The 18,329-nt window shown below is 39.9% G+C and overlaps 1 protein-coding gene across 3 annotated transcripts in view; it reads left to right on the top strand.

The window, feature by feature from the left end:
- pitx2 (paired-like homeodomain 2) overlaps nucleotides 1-18,329 on the top strand; it is a 56,375-nt gene that overhangs the window by 31,080 nt on the left and 6,966 nt on the right. The window contains exons 1-2 of one of the 3 annotated variants that reach the window (XM_008421037.3): nucleotides 13,928-14,257; nucleotides 18,074-18,142. In XM_008421037.3, the coding sequence (XP_008419259.1) occupies nucleotides 18,097-18,142 (46 nt within the window). In that variant the 5' untranslated portion in view covers nucleotides 13,928-14,257; nucleotides 18,074-18,096. Of the gene's footprint in view, nucleotides 1-13,927; nucleotides 14,258-14,660; nucleotides 15,931-18,073; nucleotides 18,143-18,329 lie in introns of those variants that run through there. The other 2 variants (XM_008421036.3, XM_008421038.3) reach the window with 2 other exon arrangements.

Genomic DNA, 18,329 nt, shown 5'->3' with positions numbered 1-18,329 from the left:
CCTCTTCCTACAGCGTTGCGTCTGATTGTAACTGCTCCTTTAGATGAAAGCAGAGGTTAAATGTAAAGTCACTCACATGGCACATCGCTCCTTTCTCCCCAACATAGCTCGTAATCCGACGCCTGGATGCCCCCTCTCCATCGCTCATTACCCAGCATTCCTCAGGGCTGCATGCTGAGGGTGTGGCAGAGCGACTGGAGTGAGGTTGGCGCAAGGCCAGGTGACAGCGATTGATCAAAGTATGACTGATGGCTACAGCTGATGCATCAGATCTGCTTCACTTCCCACCTTGTAAAAGAGCTTTGTGTTGCCTGAGGGTGTAGATGAGGAGGAAGAGGATATTGGTGAAGAGGTCAAGTGAAACTCCATTGAAGACTTTTGCTCCCTTGTGTTTTAAGATGTTTTTATATGTACAGTGTTGGCGTGTTTATACCCACTGCTGCTGAAATGCTAAACCAAAGCATATATGTTGTCTCCATGGCAACGTCTCATCATGTTTTATTGCCGCAGAACTATTAACTATTTAAGAAATGTAAAGTAATTCTAACCTTTACACACCTATAGTACGGCAGTCGTCTCTCTCTTTTTGACATTTATCTTCATCGTGACCTTTATGGGTTAAGACAAAAAGTAATCAACCAGACGTGGATGCATTTACAGATTTATTTGTTTTAATAAGAATCATCAACAGGTCAAAATTTAAATTTGTGTTTCATTTCCAGACCTAAAAGATATCAGTTAACAAGTAGTAGCAAAAAACCAAACCCTGTAGCTCACTGTAGCAGTAGGATGGCGTGTGAAAGTATTCACACAAATCAAGTATTGTTTTCATTATTACTTAAAATTTAATATTTAAAATGGGTGCATATATATATATATAATGTGAATAAAAGTTTTAAAGCAATATCCCAAGCAACAAGGTTTTTAGCATTGTACTCCACATATCTACATTTTCATGGAAGAGCAGTGAAAAGAAAGACGCCAAAACGTCCAGTTTGTAGTTTCCTTCAAGTTCATGGAATAAGATCCTTAGATCAGGTGAAGCAAAAGTTGAACTTTTTGGTCAGAAGACATTTCTTTAAAAAGTTAACAGAAAATTGGACTTTGCTAAAAAAAAAAAAAAAAAAGTAAAAAAGCAGTCAGTTTTACTTTTGTAAGATATCAACATATGATGTTTTTGTGCAGCCTTTAGACATTTTACCAATGGTATTAAATATGTATTAAATAAAAAATATACTTTTATGCATTGCATTCACTTAAAATATTTGTTTTATTTAATTCAAACACACATTTGGTTGCTTCGCTCTAAAAGCGTCTGAGTTTAGGATGCAGAAATAACTGGACGGATACATAATTGGGTGTGAGGAGAGAAATCAGCAGGTGTTCATTAAGTGAAGCTAAAAGGAAATAGGAAAAGCTTCTTTTTTATTGTTTAATATTATTTGTGGTTTTTTTACACAGGGAAAAGCATTTCTGAGTTGTTGCGAAGTTTGATCATATAGATTATATATCTGATTATAAAAATGTTAACCAGTAATGTTTTTGGCGTAATTAGCCGCATGTCTTCTGTGTGTTGCTGGTTTAATAGGGATCAGTCCACAGAAATGCTCTCTTGGTGTGTTTTCCTCTACATGGCCATGGAGCAGTTATGGAGCAGGAACTGATCGATTTGTTTCCCACTAAAGATCCTTGAATTTGAGTGGGTTTTGGTGACAAAGCCTTGGTTCTGTTAATATTGCCCCCCAATGACCTGGTGGTATTCGAACTGCCCCCTGAGGTCCACTGATCAGAATGCTCTGTGTTATCAGAACGAGCGCCGTGGAAGGGGTTAAGACTTGGTTGGTCTTCAAGGGCCAAGCCTCTACATCCTACCGGATCAGTACAGTTCTCTTTGCAAGGATCATCGACACGCAACCTGGCAACCTCTGCTGGTCTCAAACCAGTGGGAAATATCTATCAGTCATTATTTGAAGTCCGCCTCCCAAGGGCAGCAGATCCTCTAAACATTTCATCTTCTTGGTAAACGTGACAATCCTTTAAAACGTCCGTTTTCAGCCGTTCTCTGGAGTTTTTTCTCAGTTGTTTGGAAATGGCTCCAACTTCGATTTAAAAGTTACTCTCAATTTTATGTAGTTTTACCCAAAATTTAGTTTTACATAAAAACATTAAAGGTTTAGCAGAGACATTATGCGCTGATGGCTGTGTGCAAGAAGGGTCTCCTGTAGAGGTCTGTATTACAGCAGTTCTGAAGAAGCCTCTGACTGAAGCGATCTGTTGTTTTAAAGTTGTCTCAAGAAGAGAATGATCAGGATTGTACATAATTTCTAATTTTTATGAAGAATCCATCTTTGCGTCGTTGTCTCCAGAGGTTCAACAGCCAGAACCAGAACAGAACCAGAACAGAACCAGGCTTCTTTGGTCCCTGGCTCCACCTGAGTCTTCTGGAGTTTCTGACAATCACACAACATGAACCTCACAGTGCTGCATGCTTTGTCCAGGTGACGGAGGATTTGTTGAAGCAGCTGTGTGATGGCGTCTCCACAGTGATGATCAAACTGTAGGGCATCCTGAAATGTGAATAACAAATCCTTCACTACATTACATGCATAATGTTTTAGATACTTTAACTCTGTCAAAGTTGCACATTTAACAGTCTGGAAGCTGCAGAGTCTCACAGAAATGCAATGTGAGCAAGTCACTCTGATTAGGTTTTGTAATTACATCCTGCTTGCACTATATTTGTAAAAATGGAATTTGAAAAATATGAAACAAAAGTAAAAAAGAAACTCGGCATGCAAAATGAAGTCATGTTTTACACCAGAGGAGCTTCAACACGATCCATCAAATCAGCCGTTATCTGTCATATAAGAAATTCTTTGGTTCGATTCCCATAATTCTCTTTTTTCTCTCTCTCCATGAACTTTTCCCCCCAATTAATACCTCATGCATTTTGATTGCAAAAGTATTCCAGCTCCAGGAAGCCTGAGGATCAGGAACATTTCTCATGTCCAAAGTTTAAAATTGAAGAATCTCATTAATTGAACACAAGCATGTTTCTATTGTATCATCCTTGGCAATGAATTCCCTGTAAAAGTTTAACAAGGGGATCATTCATCCATACTTTAGAAACTAAATCACAGCACAACTCTTTGTGATACTTAAAACGTGTTAATCTCCCACTTCAGGGCGAAGGCATGTGTAGCTGAGGGTGGTGGGAGAAAAATCGTTTGAAAAGATATGGAGCAAGATTTAAACTCTTCTGATCACATCTATCAACACGGGTGGCTTGCAAGTCGGTGCAAATGTGTTTCATGTTAACTAAACACAGTTCGTGACAGCCCAGCAATTAATGAAAACATTTGAAAGAGCGGGGAAATGCTCCTGGGTTGGTGTGGCCTTGGCTGACGCGCCACATGCGCTGCAGTCCAGCGGCCGCTTGTCGCAGCCTCGGTGTCAGCATGCAGGCTGGCCTTCCTCCCAGGCAGCGGGACCAGATGCAACGCTGAACTCATCATTAACACATGCATCACATAGAAGCAGCCGCCACACAAACGGCCCTTTCATGATCAGGTTATTGCGCTGTCTCATTCTGGAGGGTGGCAAGAATTTCAGTTCAAAGGGCTGAAAGTGAAGGTGTCTGATTTCTGGTCCAGTTCGAGGTTTGGCAGAATCAGACTCTCTGTTGCAGCCATGTGTCATAAAAAGATAATTAACCAATACACAGATGTTAAAGATGTTAGTTCAGCATTAGTTGTTTTATTAATGTATTTTAATCTCTTTATTTTTTATTTGGGTGGACTAATAAAATGAAAAACAATCAGTCAGTTTTTAAAGCAACAAATGGCTTCTCAAGTTTATCTATCTATCTATCTATCTATCTATCTATCTATCTATCTATCTATCTATCTATCTATCTATCTATCTATCTATCTATCTATCTATCTATCTATCTATCTATCTATCTATCTATCTATCTATCTATCTATGTGTGCTTTAATTGTATTAAAACGTGGTGGAATCATCTCTTGAAGTGTGTTTCTTTTCCATTGGTTCATCACAGTGGAAACTCTTGTGTGACATTCGCAGCATGCCAGAGGTCAGCAGCGTCACACCAGAACAAGCTGGCATGTCCGTCAAAGGACGTACTTGGAAACAATCTTAAGTATTATTTACGAGTCTGGCAACTGTCTTTTCAATGAACAATGACATCACCTAAGCTTAGCCCATTAAGCATTTATTTGCAGCAATGTGGCACCTCACACATCAAGCTGTCCGCCTTATATTCCCTGTGCCACAAGCAGCCCGCAGTTAATTACATGATCTGACGGTCACCGAAGAAGGGCCGGCCTGGCTGCTCACTGCAGGATGAACCATTTTGTTGAGATAGCTCATCCCTACCGCCACCGAAAGCAACAGCTGCTGTGCCCTTGAGCAAAGAGTTAACTAACATCAACTAAAACGTGGCTGCTATGTAGAAATGCACATTTTTATACTAAAGTACTAAAGACGCTCCAAAGAACTTTTTCAAAAGCAAATGTTTTACTTACCTTTTTTATATGAAGTTAAACGCCGGAGACAGAAGACTTCAGAAAACTTACTAAATTACTACACACATCAGAGTGGAATTAGTTTTATGTTTAAGGTTGTTAAACTGCAGCACATCAGATTCATGTGGAGTCATGTAAAATACTGCTCATGTAAACCCCACCAGGAGGAACAACAGATTTGGTATTTAGGTGTAAATTTTGATAAATTAATCACATCTTAACTGTACCACAATTAATCACATTTTATTTCTGACGGGAACCTTTGTATTCATTCGTTTCTGGTACGGCCATAAATCTGAAGGATGAGCAACTTCTGCAAACAACAGCGATGGAACAGCGAGGAAATCGCTTCTCTCGTGCCACTGGGGGTTAATTTCTGCTTCAAAAACCGATCTGATGCCACGCTGGAAAAAACTCTCGCTGTGTTTAAGTTGTGCTAACATGAATTAGCCCATCAGTGAAGTTATACAAGCCTAGAATAGCATCTCAGTGCTGAACATGTAGCAGCTAACGCTAATGTCAGCGTCCACAGTTCACTTTTCTAAAGAAGCTGCATGAATGATCAGCGTTTCTGAAACCTTTGAAGCTGAATGGCTATAAAAGCATTTTGTAACAATCTAATGTTTAAAGAACTTGAATAAGAGACTAGAAACAATAAATACCTTTATTGCTGAGCTCATACGTCTAGTTATTCAATACATTTTGAATTGAAAATGTTGATGTTGTTGCACATCCACTCCTGCACATTTCAAACGGTACCATGAATTTAATAATGCACATTCCTGAGGGATTACTAACTAAAACTAAGTATTTAACAGAGCATGTGGGCGTGGCTCGGCCTCAACTTCTGATTTAAACAGGAACTACTTAAGGAAACAGGATATGATGTGTTTTACTTGTGTTACACTTTTTTAATCCTATCGATTTGAATCCGTCTCAAATAACAGAAGTCACTGTTTAATTTACAGCTTTAATTTTGAATTGCATTTTTAGCCAATCCTTCACTACCAAACAGCCAGTTTGTGTGATTCTGAGACAGAGGCTTGGGTTTCCTACACCTTTTTGGTTCCCTGAATGCAGCAAAATGTGATTTTAAAGCTCTGTAGGGATCATATATGAGGGAAGGATCTTAAAACCTGCAGTCACAGCCTGAAGAACCTCAGAGGTGTCACGGCTGCTCATGTCTGCTGCAGTTTTGATTGTTTTCAGTATTTTTCTTTGAGGCCATTGAAAAGTGATGCAATCAACCTCCTTTAATCTTTTTAATTAATCCTTTCTAATTAAATCAAGTGTTTCTTTGATCTTTGAATATGAGCAGGCATACGCTTTGATTAATTGTTACCCAACAGGGTAATGCCACTCTCCGTTATGAAAAGAAGTAACCCTGGAGCTCTTTCTGTTAGACAGACAAGAACAAACATGATTTCTGTTCAACTGAACCTGGAAGTTCACGGACAGGTGCTTTTCAGGAGCACTGTGGGCTATTATTACCGTTACTGTGCCAAATTACAGAACATCTGCTTCTATTGAGGAGTTGGTGCTGTTGTCTTTTCAGCCATTTAGTGAATAAAACCTTATTATTTTCTTTCTTGTAAAAAAAAACATCTGCTGAAATGATGACAGCCCTGAAGCTACAGGGTTTTGTTGATGTGGGGTCTGAAGTCTGAAAGCCTTTTTCTGCACAGTAAAACTTCTCCTACCAGTCATTGAAACACTAAAGAGTTCAGTCACCCTGCTCTGCCTGACTGTTTATCCACGTTTTCTTTTGTAGTGATTCATTTTAGATATTGTTTAAATGAATATTTCTGTCAATATGTAAACTTGTGTGATAGTAGTCACAACTAAACACCTGCAAAATGTTTGCCTTAATTTCTTCACGTCTTCATAAAGCTCCTCCGGTTCTGTAATCCAGCGTCAGTTGTTCCTTAAAGGCAGCACACAGTCGTTTGCCATTCAAACACATGACTGAACAGTTACTACTCACTGGTGTCTTCCCACATGCCTACAGTATCAAACCTAAATCCCAGTTAACAACCTGCCATGTTTATTTGTGCATGTGCAAGAGACTTCACTGAATATAATAAAATGTCTCTGGCTGCCTGAGAGGAACAACATGGCAAGTTATTGTCAGTGTTCACTGCCAGCGGTTTGCATGTTTGCTATATAAACTGCACTGTGGGTTTTTATAAAAGCTGAAAAAAAAGGTGAGAACAAGGAAAGAAAATCACTTTCAGGATGTTAGACTTTAAATTGTCTGGCTCCGTGTCACAACTTAAAACGGTAACCTATTTTATTGGGGTATTTTGTCATAGATCAGCATAAAGTAGTGCATAATTGTGAAGTAGGAAGCTAAACATTTGCCTTTTCTTTACTGAAAATAATCTGAAAAAAGTGTGGCATGCTTTGATCAGAAATATAGACATACACTGTAAAAAGAAAAGTCACAAAAATACATCAAAATACGGTCAGATACCAACAATGAAATAACATAAAACCAAAATGTAATTTTATGTAATTATTAAAACATCAAATAATACTTATTTGAGAGATTGAAGTAAACTTTGAATTTTTATTTTTTTTTAATCTGTGATTTACAATAAAAATATGCATATTTTAAAAAAGCAACTAATGTACTAGTAGAAATATCTGGAGACCTTGAATTTTATAGGAGTATTTTGGAAAAACGCAGCTTATTATACAAAGACTGACAGAACTAACAGGGAGTCAGAGCAAAAGTCAACAGAGAACCATCAGAAAGGCTCATGGGAACTCTGGAGAAATCCACAGAGATGTTTGTCTGTGGATAATGAAATTATTTTCTTAATAAGAAATTAATGTTCTCCATACAGTTTGATTACTCTTGAGCTTTTTCATAAAGAATACCCAAGAAGTCCTCCTTTAGATGTCCAGAGCAGGTAGAGAGATATTCCAACAGATTTGCCGCTGCGATTGCAGCAAAGGGCGGTTCTAGAAAATGTAAAAATGTCTTTACACAGATTCCTGTCTACCTATGCTGCTCTCATCATTAGTTCTATTTGGTTCTCCAAACTTTTGATATTAACGTCCAAAAAATATTATTTAAATTGATTGGGGAATGTCCCTACCACAGCAACTTACAACATTACAACACATTTATGCAGACATAAACATATAATTCTTTAAAGATCTGATGAGAATATTTCCTTGTTTTTCTGTAGAATTATTGCATAATTTCCAAAATTTTAAAAATCCAAGTGTTGGACCACAGGTCAAAGGTCAAATGATTTCTGATCCACCATGAGCCAAAATGCATTATTTGCTGTAGCCCATTTGTTTTTTATTGCAAAGCAGCCAAAGCTGCAGCAGATATTCTTGACTTATTTCTATACATTCAGCATTTTGACTGTTTAGTTTTTTCTTCAGTTTCTGAGTTAAAACATGCAGGACCCAAAACCTTCAGGCTCTGTACCGTTTAGAGGCCGCTGGCCCTCACTGTGCTCAGTCCAGAAACTCATTGTGTTTGGGGAAATCAAAGCTGGCAGCAGAGACAAAAATTGTGAATATGTATTCCTTTAATCCCTCTTATCCTGATGTTAGGTCAGGGTGTGTCCCCCGGACTTCCATAGTAGTCTGCAATAAGAAGCTTGAGTAAACACAATCAATGAAAGATACTAGCATATGCACCACAGAGACTTCTGGAGTCCTGGTCCCCTCTCCCTTTTATTGGATGGCTCAACAACATTTCACATTTTTAGGATCACTAAGGTAAAATTCTACCTCAGCAGCCATCATCAGTGATCTGTTTTGGGGAAAAAGCCTGACTTCATGACGGGGTTGCCCTCCCTGTCCCCGTCTGCCTCTCTCCCTCTGTACGGTTTCCTGCATGCTCTCTTACTCCTGGATTACAATCTCTTCATCCATTATTAATGAAGTTAAACTACTAGTGGCATGCTGAATGTGCTGCATGGGAGATTTGTAGCTAATCCAGCGCAAAACAGCCCCAGTCACATAATGAAGGGAAAAAAAGAACAAATGTCAACAGTTTCACACTGGGACTGGATTAGACACCCCCACCCTCCTCATTCACGCACAGCCTCGCTCCCCCTCCCTCCTGCTCCTCCACGCTCACACAGGAAACCCTGCACACACACACACACACACTCAGACACATCCACCATGAAGAAACCTGAGCATCCACACACACCTCCCTCTCTCTTTGGATTAAACCTGAAGCACAGATTTGAGGGAAGAGGCCAAAGAGCTGCAGAGGTCTGCATGAAACCTCCTCCACATGGCCACCAGGATTAACAGCTACACCGTTGTTTCTTGAAATCTGTCACACTTACAGTCTATGAAGTTTGGAAAGTGACACTGAGATGTGCAGCATGGATGGATGTTGACCCAGGCCCGTCTCTGGGGTCACTGCTAGTGTAGCTGTTGCACCGGCTGCGGTGGAAAACTGCATGCAGTGCAGCCAAGCGGTGTGGCTCCGTGAAACGGACAGACGAGCATGAAAGACTGGAACTAATGGCGACACGTGACATGGGACCAGCATCCTGATTACAGATTAGCCACGTCGTACCCACCCTCCCTCCTGCTCGCTTCTGTTGCTTCTTCCATCTTCTTTTAATCCTTGTCGCATCCGCATCAGATTTATCTAATTTCTTGTGCGAGTTTCTAACATCTGTCTCATATTTTTTGTTCAGTCCAACCTTTTTAATCTATTAGCTTTTTTGTAGTTGTCGATTATAAACAGGTAGATCCTCCAAAGATTTGCAAGACTAAGTGCATGGCTATCATCTATGAACAAGACAATTTGACCGGTCAAGGTCATGTTTGCTGATTTGTAGATGATTTTTTATTCAGAAAACCACAAAAAATTTCAAAGAAGTTGGTGCTTATTGATTTTATTATGACAGTACTAAAGGGAAAAAATGTGCATTCAATAATACAGTCGGAGCAAAACATTTTATCACTTTCTGGGTCTGTTTAGTAATTAATGTGTCTGACTGGAGATCCAAAATTACTGCCCTTGTTATGTCTCACATTCATTTTACAATACAAAACAAATTAAGTGTAATCAGTTGATCAATTAAACTTTATAAAGCACATTTCTTACAGTCAGGTGAAACAAAATGTTTTACAGGTAAAAAAACAAAGACATTTAATGACTAGAGATCCACAATATAAAGATCAAAATGATGAAAAAGTCATGTGATCAGATAGAGCAATATTTATGGATGGTTAAAAGAATAAAGAATAAAAGAGAGAGAAATCAATTAACATTATAGAGTAGAAACTGTGGGAATGCAAGAAATATGAAAAATAAGGTTCAGGAGATAAGATAAATAAAATGTTTACAAACAGCAAAGTTAAGACTTTACATAGTAAACATAAGTACAGTAAAAACAGCAATGTCACAATAAAAAACCAATAAAGAATCCAGGTGTAGCTAAAACAAGAATGAAATAATAAACTATAAGTGCTAATAACTCGAAGTGAAAGCCAGACTGAATGGATCTGTCTTCATTTGGCTGTTGAACATCTAAACGTCATGAAGCCTCAACGCGTGTCTCACTTCTCCCTGCAGGCAGAAGAACCTGAGAAGCCTGGAAGCTCTGGGGACAGACGCAGATTTATAGTTTATTATGTTTTCATAATAGCACTCTCAAAGAAATAGCACCCAAACGCATCTTATAAATCTAAAACATAACTGTGGATTTAAATTTTTTGTTAGACATGATATTTTTTGGATAGTCTGGCAGTTAAGCTACAATGACTTCAGGTCAAACATACGACCTGAATTCTGTTGAACTGGATGCAAACAGAGTTTTAAACCACTGAATCTAACAGTCCCTACAGGTTTAAATGGAAAAAACAGATGTTTTTGTTTCACACGTCCTGTTATGTTTCTATCTGCTATTGGGATTATATGTAGAAAACCAAAACAAGGTGAAAGTGATGTGTGGTTCAAACTCTTTTACCGACAATAATCTGGACAGTCGGTGTGTAGTTGTTTCCATTTCCTTTTATTCTGATACACCTAAATAAACTCCAACAGAATCAAATGTCTGCATCAGAATTTGATCTGATCTTCCTATTATCTGACTGAGAATAGGAAGTGACCTGACCTTAGTGTGCTTTCAAAATAAAAGTATTGAAAGGAAACAGACTTTCATGACAGTTAATGTAAAAACAAGTTTTCTGCATGGAAAAACAGCAGTGATGATGTCTTTTCATGCAAACCGACAATCAGAGAAGCAGCAAAGAGGCCGAAGGTAGCTCAGGAGGAGCTGCAGAGATCCTCCACTCAGGTGGAAGTATTTGTTGCCAGGAGAACCTCTGGTCGAAACAACGGCTCAGTTAAAGTTCAGCTGTGGTAGAACTGACACTCTCCGTCCAATCCGACTGAGCTTTAGTTCTGTTGTAAAGAGGAATGGGTCAAATGTTCGGTCTATTGATGCTCACAGCTGGTAGAGGTCTGACTCCAGCAGATTGACCACAGTGTTGGATCAGAGAGCAGTGAAAACAAATACATCCCAGACTTTTCATATTTTCATTTATACAGAACATTGAAAATCACACGTCCTTTTCCTTCTACTGTAGTAGCCAGACAATAACACTTTGTGATGGTCTGCTGCATAAAATCCCAAAGTTTGTCATTTCAAAGTGACAAAATGTGAAAAGATTTAATGGGTGTGAATATTTTTTATGAGGGATTATAGACGGAGGATGAATGTGCAGGAAATCAGAGGCAAATTTTTGGGAAAAATGTATTTCCAGAAACATTCCATATGGTTTCTTTTTTCCTCAAAGCAACATTTCCTAAACTCCTGCATGTATTGATGAAACCAGCTGGATGTGAGGATGTGTGAGAGGAGTTGCTCTGTCTTTTTCTATTAAATATGACCTAAAAGCATTTAACTTTCTCCTACTACCATTACATGACACATACATTTTTTGTTTTAAGATCTCCATTAAGTTTTTGTCTCCTCCTGCGGTGTGAAATCAGTCCTCTGTGTGTCTCTGTGGGTCGTTTCATTCCTCTCCTCATCCTGCTGCTCTGCAGAAGAAGACCAATTAGAAAGGAGCTGATTGTGACCTCTGCGTCCCCCTCAGCTCTGCCGACGGGAGAGTTAGCATGTAGCCGAACTGTTTTACATGTTATCGACGGGCTGAGAGGCATCATAGTCATTTTATCACACCAATTTCATTCTTGGCCGATTTCCCCTTAGGCAGGTTAGTGGCAGCTTCCCATTGATTTTTCATGTAATTGATCAGAGACCTGCTGGAGCAATTTATTGGCCCACTCGCACCTGTGATTAAGGCTGAGGTCGCATGTGTTTATGCATGCACCAGCAGCTGCTTTCCCTGGGAGCGACCTCTGCGCCGTAAAACGCCGCGGTCCTCTGTGTGGAAACGGTCAGCCTAATGGAAGTCGTCCTGGTCTCCGGGACGTTTCCCATCATGTCTGACCAAAGCCATGTCATGTCCAAAGTCAAGAGCAGCGGAGACGGCTGACATAGACCCATCAGGGCTGACAGGCCTCACACAAAAACAGAGCAGAGTTTAAATCAGAGTAATCTGTATTCATCTGAAGCTGCTTCATTCATGGAAGTAAATATGAGAGCGCCCGGGGGGCCTGAGACCACAATGACATCAGCTTTGCATTTCTTTTGGTAGCCATCGATGCGATAATTACAGAAGAAGACAAAGACGAAGAGCTGAGTACTTTTTAAATATACGCCATGTTAGCCGGGCATGTCAGGAGGAGCGAGGCGAGCAAAGGAAGCCGTTTACAGGCCTTACTTACTGCGCTCTAAACCACAAGCTGAGTTGGAGTGCTTAGCGTTGCTGCAGCTCATCTCCCTTTGGTACTGTGACAGAGCTGGAATAGCAAGGATCAGGCATAAAGCCGCTCAACAAGCTCAAGAGCTATCAAAGATCCACCCTTTTAATTTGGTTAATTTACAGGCAGCTTTTTCACTAATAACGTTCTTGGAGTGCTACTTGACAAATGGAAATACACACAGGATGTTTCTGACTTGGAGGAGAAAGTCTCAGCGAATGTTTTGTGTTTTTTTTTAGACATCTGTCTCTTTTTCTAACTCCCTTCCTTCTCCTTGTCATCCTTCACTTCCTTCCTTCTTCCCAACAAGCCGCCCTTTCAGTTAGACTCAACCATAAATGAAACAAAATTTCAGCTCATTATTAGACTTCTACCATATTAGTGGATCTGTTCAAAGCCTTGTGGCTTTGGAAACAACACTTACAACTTTAAGTTTTACGACGTGACCCGCAGAATTTTGGTCAGACTGAACATCGTGAAAATTACATGTGGTTTTAGGCCAAATCTGTGAAAAAAGAGAAAGAGAAAGGAAGAAGCTGTTTTCAGACGCAAAGGCAAACACGGAATAATGAAACCACTTCATGTCTACTAAAGCTTCCTGATGCAATACAATACATGGGATAATGCCATGGGAATATGTGAATTTATTCAAAAATAACTGCTGAAGGAAGAAATTACAGAGGCGTTCCTTTGTGATTTGACTGTAATATGAGTTATCCATGAAGACACGTTCAGGATGCAACGATGGGAGAGGGATACGAGGAGAAACAAACTACCCTGTGAGGAAATTAAATGAGACAAATTCACTCCTGTGTCAGAGTTTATTACTCAAAGCAGCTGCACATTATGGTGATTCAACAAAGAAGAAATGAGACTAAAGTCTGCAATAATTACAGCGATGCATGGGAGTGATTTCAGGCCTTCTGGTTAGAAATCTGCACACATACAGGAGCATCTCAATAAATTACAACTTTACTGTAAAGGTCAAAATGAAATAATAACTACAACAAAATGATTTTAATACAGAATATTATGGCTATGTTAAGGCCTTTGCAATCCTTTACATCCAATTTAAGAGATGTTCAGCAACCACTGAGGGTCATTACAAGCATTCCAGTTGAAAGTTGTGTGGAAGGAAAAAGTCTGGTAGAAAAAGATGAGCAGAGGTTAGTTGCACCGAAACCCGAACCACAGAGAATCTATGGGTTGAAACACCAGAGCCAACAATGCAGGCAAGCTTTTACATTTTTAAATTGTGACTCTAATAAATAAAATATTTTACATTGAGGTGCATTTACAACATCTAAACAGCATAAATGTAATAACAATTTGAACTTTTTGCATGTAAGAAATGGAACCAACTGCTGAGTTTTGTGAATTCAAAGAGAGAAGTTCCTGTTTTTAAAGGAGCCCAGATGAAGCTCGGTTAACGGCTGACTGCCTGGGTAGTCTATCATCTCTCCTCCCTGAAGTGCAGGCTCGCATGCCGTGCTGATATACATAAAAAGCTGCAGAGAGTGTTTTGAAATCCTCTCCAGCGTGTGCAGGAGGAGGGAAAAGTTGAAGTGTCCAAACTGCGCTGACACAGACGGGCTGATGTGCTCGTTAAGAATCAGGAGAGAGCACCAGCGGAGCAGGTCACCCTGCTTCTCACATCACAGCCCCATCAGAAATTCTTTCAAGTGTCCTTCTGCGTCGCCAAAGATGACAACGGCAAATCGATAAGCGCTTGAAATGAAAAGAAGCCGCCGGTTTGCCCCCGAGGCGAAAGATTTCATACCCGCCAGCCTTGTCTGAACTTCAGGCATTCCTCTGCATCTTTCTGCGTGAGAAAGAGGAGGCTGTTCACTCACTTTTTTTCTTCCTCTCTTTGTGTAAGAAGGTAAGAGAAGCACATGCGGCCGAAGCATCAAGCCTCTCCAGACGCTGCGCTCCCCCTTTCTTCTGTACTTGCAGGCGGGGCGTGATGTGGAGAAATCTCTGTGATGCAGGGCTGATGCTTTCTTCTTTTATTTGCATTTTTTCTCATTTGAGCGTGTTTGGTAGGCTTTCCTTGAGAAATTGGTGAAATCCTGACAAACCGGGATGTTTGACATAAAGTGTTTGACATGAATTTGTCCTTATTTCACACTGCAGGTCAGGCTCAGATGACTAGAAAATATTTAAAACAATCCCGACTGGATCTTTTAGTAGTGCAAATACGTTCATTTGACGCAAAATGTTTTTATTCTGTATTTATTCCTACAATTTGTTATTATTATTTAAAAAAAATGTAGTTTATTAAATGTATTTCCAATTACTTGATTTTAATTATAGATTTTTTTATCTTTCTTTTTCCTTTTTGTTCTTTTTTTTGTAGAGGAGGAAGAAACGGCGCGTACGTTTTGCTTCAGTGTCCCCCTTTTGCGTGGAAATTCCCGTGTGGATGAGCGCATTAATTACCGGCTTAATGGGAGTATGACTAAAAATGTAAAAGACGGATTATGTGCCGGGATGGCGGGCTGGTGAGGGGGCGGTGCGGTGCGGTGCGGTGCGGGGGGACTAACGCAGGCCTGCGTCCGGTCTGTTCGCCTCGCTTGAGATGCGGGTGGAACACGCATGCAGTCTGCATCAAACGAAACGGATCCATAAAGAACATTTGCATCCGAGCCAGCTGTTCACTCCGTCCGCACATAAATCCGCAACACGATAGCGCTCTGTCTGGCGCAGAAGGAGGCCACTGCATCTCTATAAAAGCGACGCTCTCAGCTTTTATTTGAAATATTATGTTTTGTGGGTGTATTAAATTAGCTATAAAGGATTTTTTGTGTCTTATCAAATAGTCTTTAATTGAATGGTTGCAGAAATGAGAAAATATCTGAACTGTTTGCGGACAGCTGTGGTTGCGTCTTGTTTATTCTGCGCACAATTTACCAAAGTTACAAATAGTTTGGCCTTTTATTAATAAGAAAACGAGTTATAAAAAGTTCTACACGTCCGTAATGTTTAGATAAAAAGTCGCTTTCATCGCCGCTTCCTTCTTGAAAAGACGCATCAGGATTGCTGGTGAAAGTTGAGAGTTGCCCTCTGCTCTGCGCAAACATACACACCCCTTTGTGAGCGCGCGCACACCCATGCACACAAACACACGAGTTCCCCTCTGAGCTCAAAAGCTGGAAAAATTGCGCCACTCTTGGAGCGTCTTTCAAGGGAGGAAAAAAAAAGTTGAGGAAGACAGAAGAGGACGAGCCAAGGGGAGACTCGGATGAAAGCGCCTCCTTCGCACTTTCTCCGCGCGCTGTAAACAGACACTTATTTATGCGCATAAATGAAACAAACCTAAAGGCAGCGCCGCGTCTCTTTTTTTGGATACGCGCGGCGTGTGGGAGCTCCTCCATGCGACGCTCACGATTACGGACAGAAAGTTCACCGCCGCTGGAGCTCGAGGTTGTCCGAGTTTGAGCCGTGAGCGCGGCTTCTGAGGACGGTGGGATTTATTTCCTCACTTTACAAGAAAACGCCGACGGTTTGGAGACAGAAAAAAAAAATCCCTGTCCCGTCCGGTGACCGCAGCTGGTGAGTACAGGAGGAGCTGGAGCGCTTTGAGTAAAAAAAGAAAAAAAAAAACAGGAGAACCGAAATGTGAGCTAATGCGAGTGAGCGAATTTGTTCCACTTTGTGCGTTTTCTGATGTTTATTTCAAAGCCGTGACTGGAGGAACAGAACTGGGGGATGTGAGGGCACGGTTTGGCGCACAGGTCGGCGGATGATCATGAGGTGTTATTATAGCGGTGATGGAGCTGGAACACGAGAGAGCGCAGAGTGAAACATGCAGAGCGATCTTATTTTATTTATACGCAAAAACTACCAAAACAAGGCAAACAGCGGACATTTAGAATAATTAAATCTTCTATCTCGAGTCTAAAAACATCGACAGGTAAAATTCCGCTTGTTGTGATTTACTAATAAATATTCAGGTGATGTAGGTGGAAATTCATCACTTTTGTTCCTTAAGAGAATAAAATAATAGAAAAATCGAGATGACGCTGATAGTCCCGTGTCTGGACCATATGATGGAGGTTAGTGGGCTCATCCTGCCGGTGATGGCTGCAGCCTCGTGCTCACGCTGTGTTAATTTCACGAGTAAAGCCTGCGTGGGGCGATGCCAGCTTTCTGTCTGCACTGGGCCCGATGCCATGAGACTCACTGATTCACATCAACTGCTGGTGCTGAGAGCAAACGGGCTCCACGGAGTGAGAATGAATGGATGAACGGGATGAAAATAAGTAAAGTGGTGATGGCGATGCTGATGCAGCTATCTTTAAACTGCTCCCACAGGGCAATTTATCCCAAAGAGATATTAAAAAGAAGGGCCTGTGGCGGTTAGGGCATTATTACCCTTTAAATTACTCTAAATTGTATTATTATTATTATTATTATTATTATTATTATTATTATTATTATTATTATTATTATTATTATTTAGTGCATTTGTATTAATTTTTTTCAAGATTAAATTATTTTTCTCACTTTTCTTTCCACTTTACTTCGTATTTAAAATGTATTTACAATTAATTTAATTTGGATTTTCTTTCTTTTGCGTAGTGTTGTTTCTTTCTGGAAAAAGGAAATGCTAATTTGTGGAATAATATTTTAAAAAGCAGATCATTTGTGGGAGCATTTATGTGATTTTTGCTGTATTAAAATCTCAGTTTTCTAAATAAAATGAAACCAGGTTTGCCTTCAGAGGCCGCAGAAAAGCCCAGGCTGCTGCGTGTGTAAAATACTGGAGTGATCTCTCATTAAACCTCTGTGATTAGACAGCGCGGAGCAGCGAGCAGTAACCTTCCACCTTCCAGCCTGGCCTCCCATTCTTTCATTTTGCTGCTGAAAACTAGCGAAGGGCTTCTGGAGAACTATGGCGCAGCTACACACCGTGTAAAACTTAACCTCCAATATCTGCATCCTCTGAATGAAAAACAGGGAATATAAAAAAAAACGCAGCGAAGATGTAGAGCAGGTGAGGAGGAGAAGTGAGGAAAATGGTTAACAGCATGACTGCATGCAAATTTCCTCCCGCCTCGAATTATCATAAGCAAACAGTGTGAGCCTGGACTAATAAAAACCCATCTGTGTAACTTCATATCGAGGTAGTATGAGGGTTGCGATAATGAATTTTGTAATATCCCACCGACAGACATCTCAATCAGACTCTAATCCCGTGATTTTACCACGGAATCACTCCACTTCCAACTGCAGCAGACAGCAGCAAAACACGCGTGGAGGCTCAAGCAAAACACGACGCGTTTTACCCGCCACAGAAATCAGACAATGCAGTAAAACAATCGGAAATCTGTCGACAGCAAGTGAGGAAGGAGGGCGTCACAATTATTGTCTTAATGCAGCTGTAATTTCTGACACGCTTCAAAAAAAGTTCTATAACAAAATTTTACCAGAAAAACTCATTAGAAGTATTTCACTGACAGACACCACTGATTTTTACCCTCTTAAATTAAATAGCACCATGTCTTTATTTCCTGATTTTTCAAGCTTGATTTTTTTTTATGTAAATTATTTCTCTATTATTTTTTTGGTAAAATTTTAAAGTGTTTCAGAGAATTATCTGAAGACATCACTGTTTTTATGGGAAACTAAAACATTAAACGTTTTTAGCTTGTAGTCAAACTAACTGAATATTTTGTGTGTATCTAAATTGCAGAACAGTGACCTCACAGCGCCACAATGGAGTCCCACTGCCGCAAACTGGCCACCACCTGCGCACAAATAGGTGAGTCTCCTCAAGTTTATTCATTTAAAAACAGCGAAGAAAAGAGAAAAGTAATCCATTCAGACATTTAATATTACCATCCTCAATTAATTAAACTTCTTAAAAATCACACCGGTTATAATAATAATAATAATAATAATAATAATAATAATAATAATAATAATAATAATAATTATTATTATTATTA

This window comes from Poecilia reticulata, chromosome 10, assembly GCF_904066995.2.
Source record: "Poecilia reticulata chromosome 10, P_reticulata-male-v2, whole genome shotgun sequence".
Lineage (NCBI taxonomy): Eukaryota > Metazoa > Chordata > Actinopteri > Cyprinodontiformes > Poeciliidae > Poecilia > Poecilia reticulata.
This window is presented reverse-complemented; position numbering and strand designations above follow the sequence as displayed.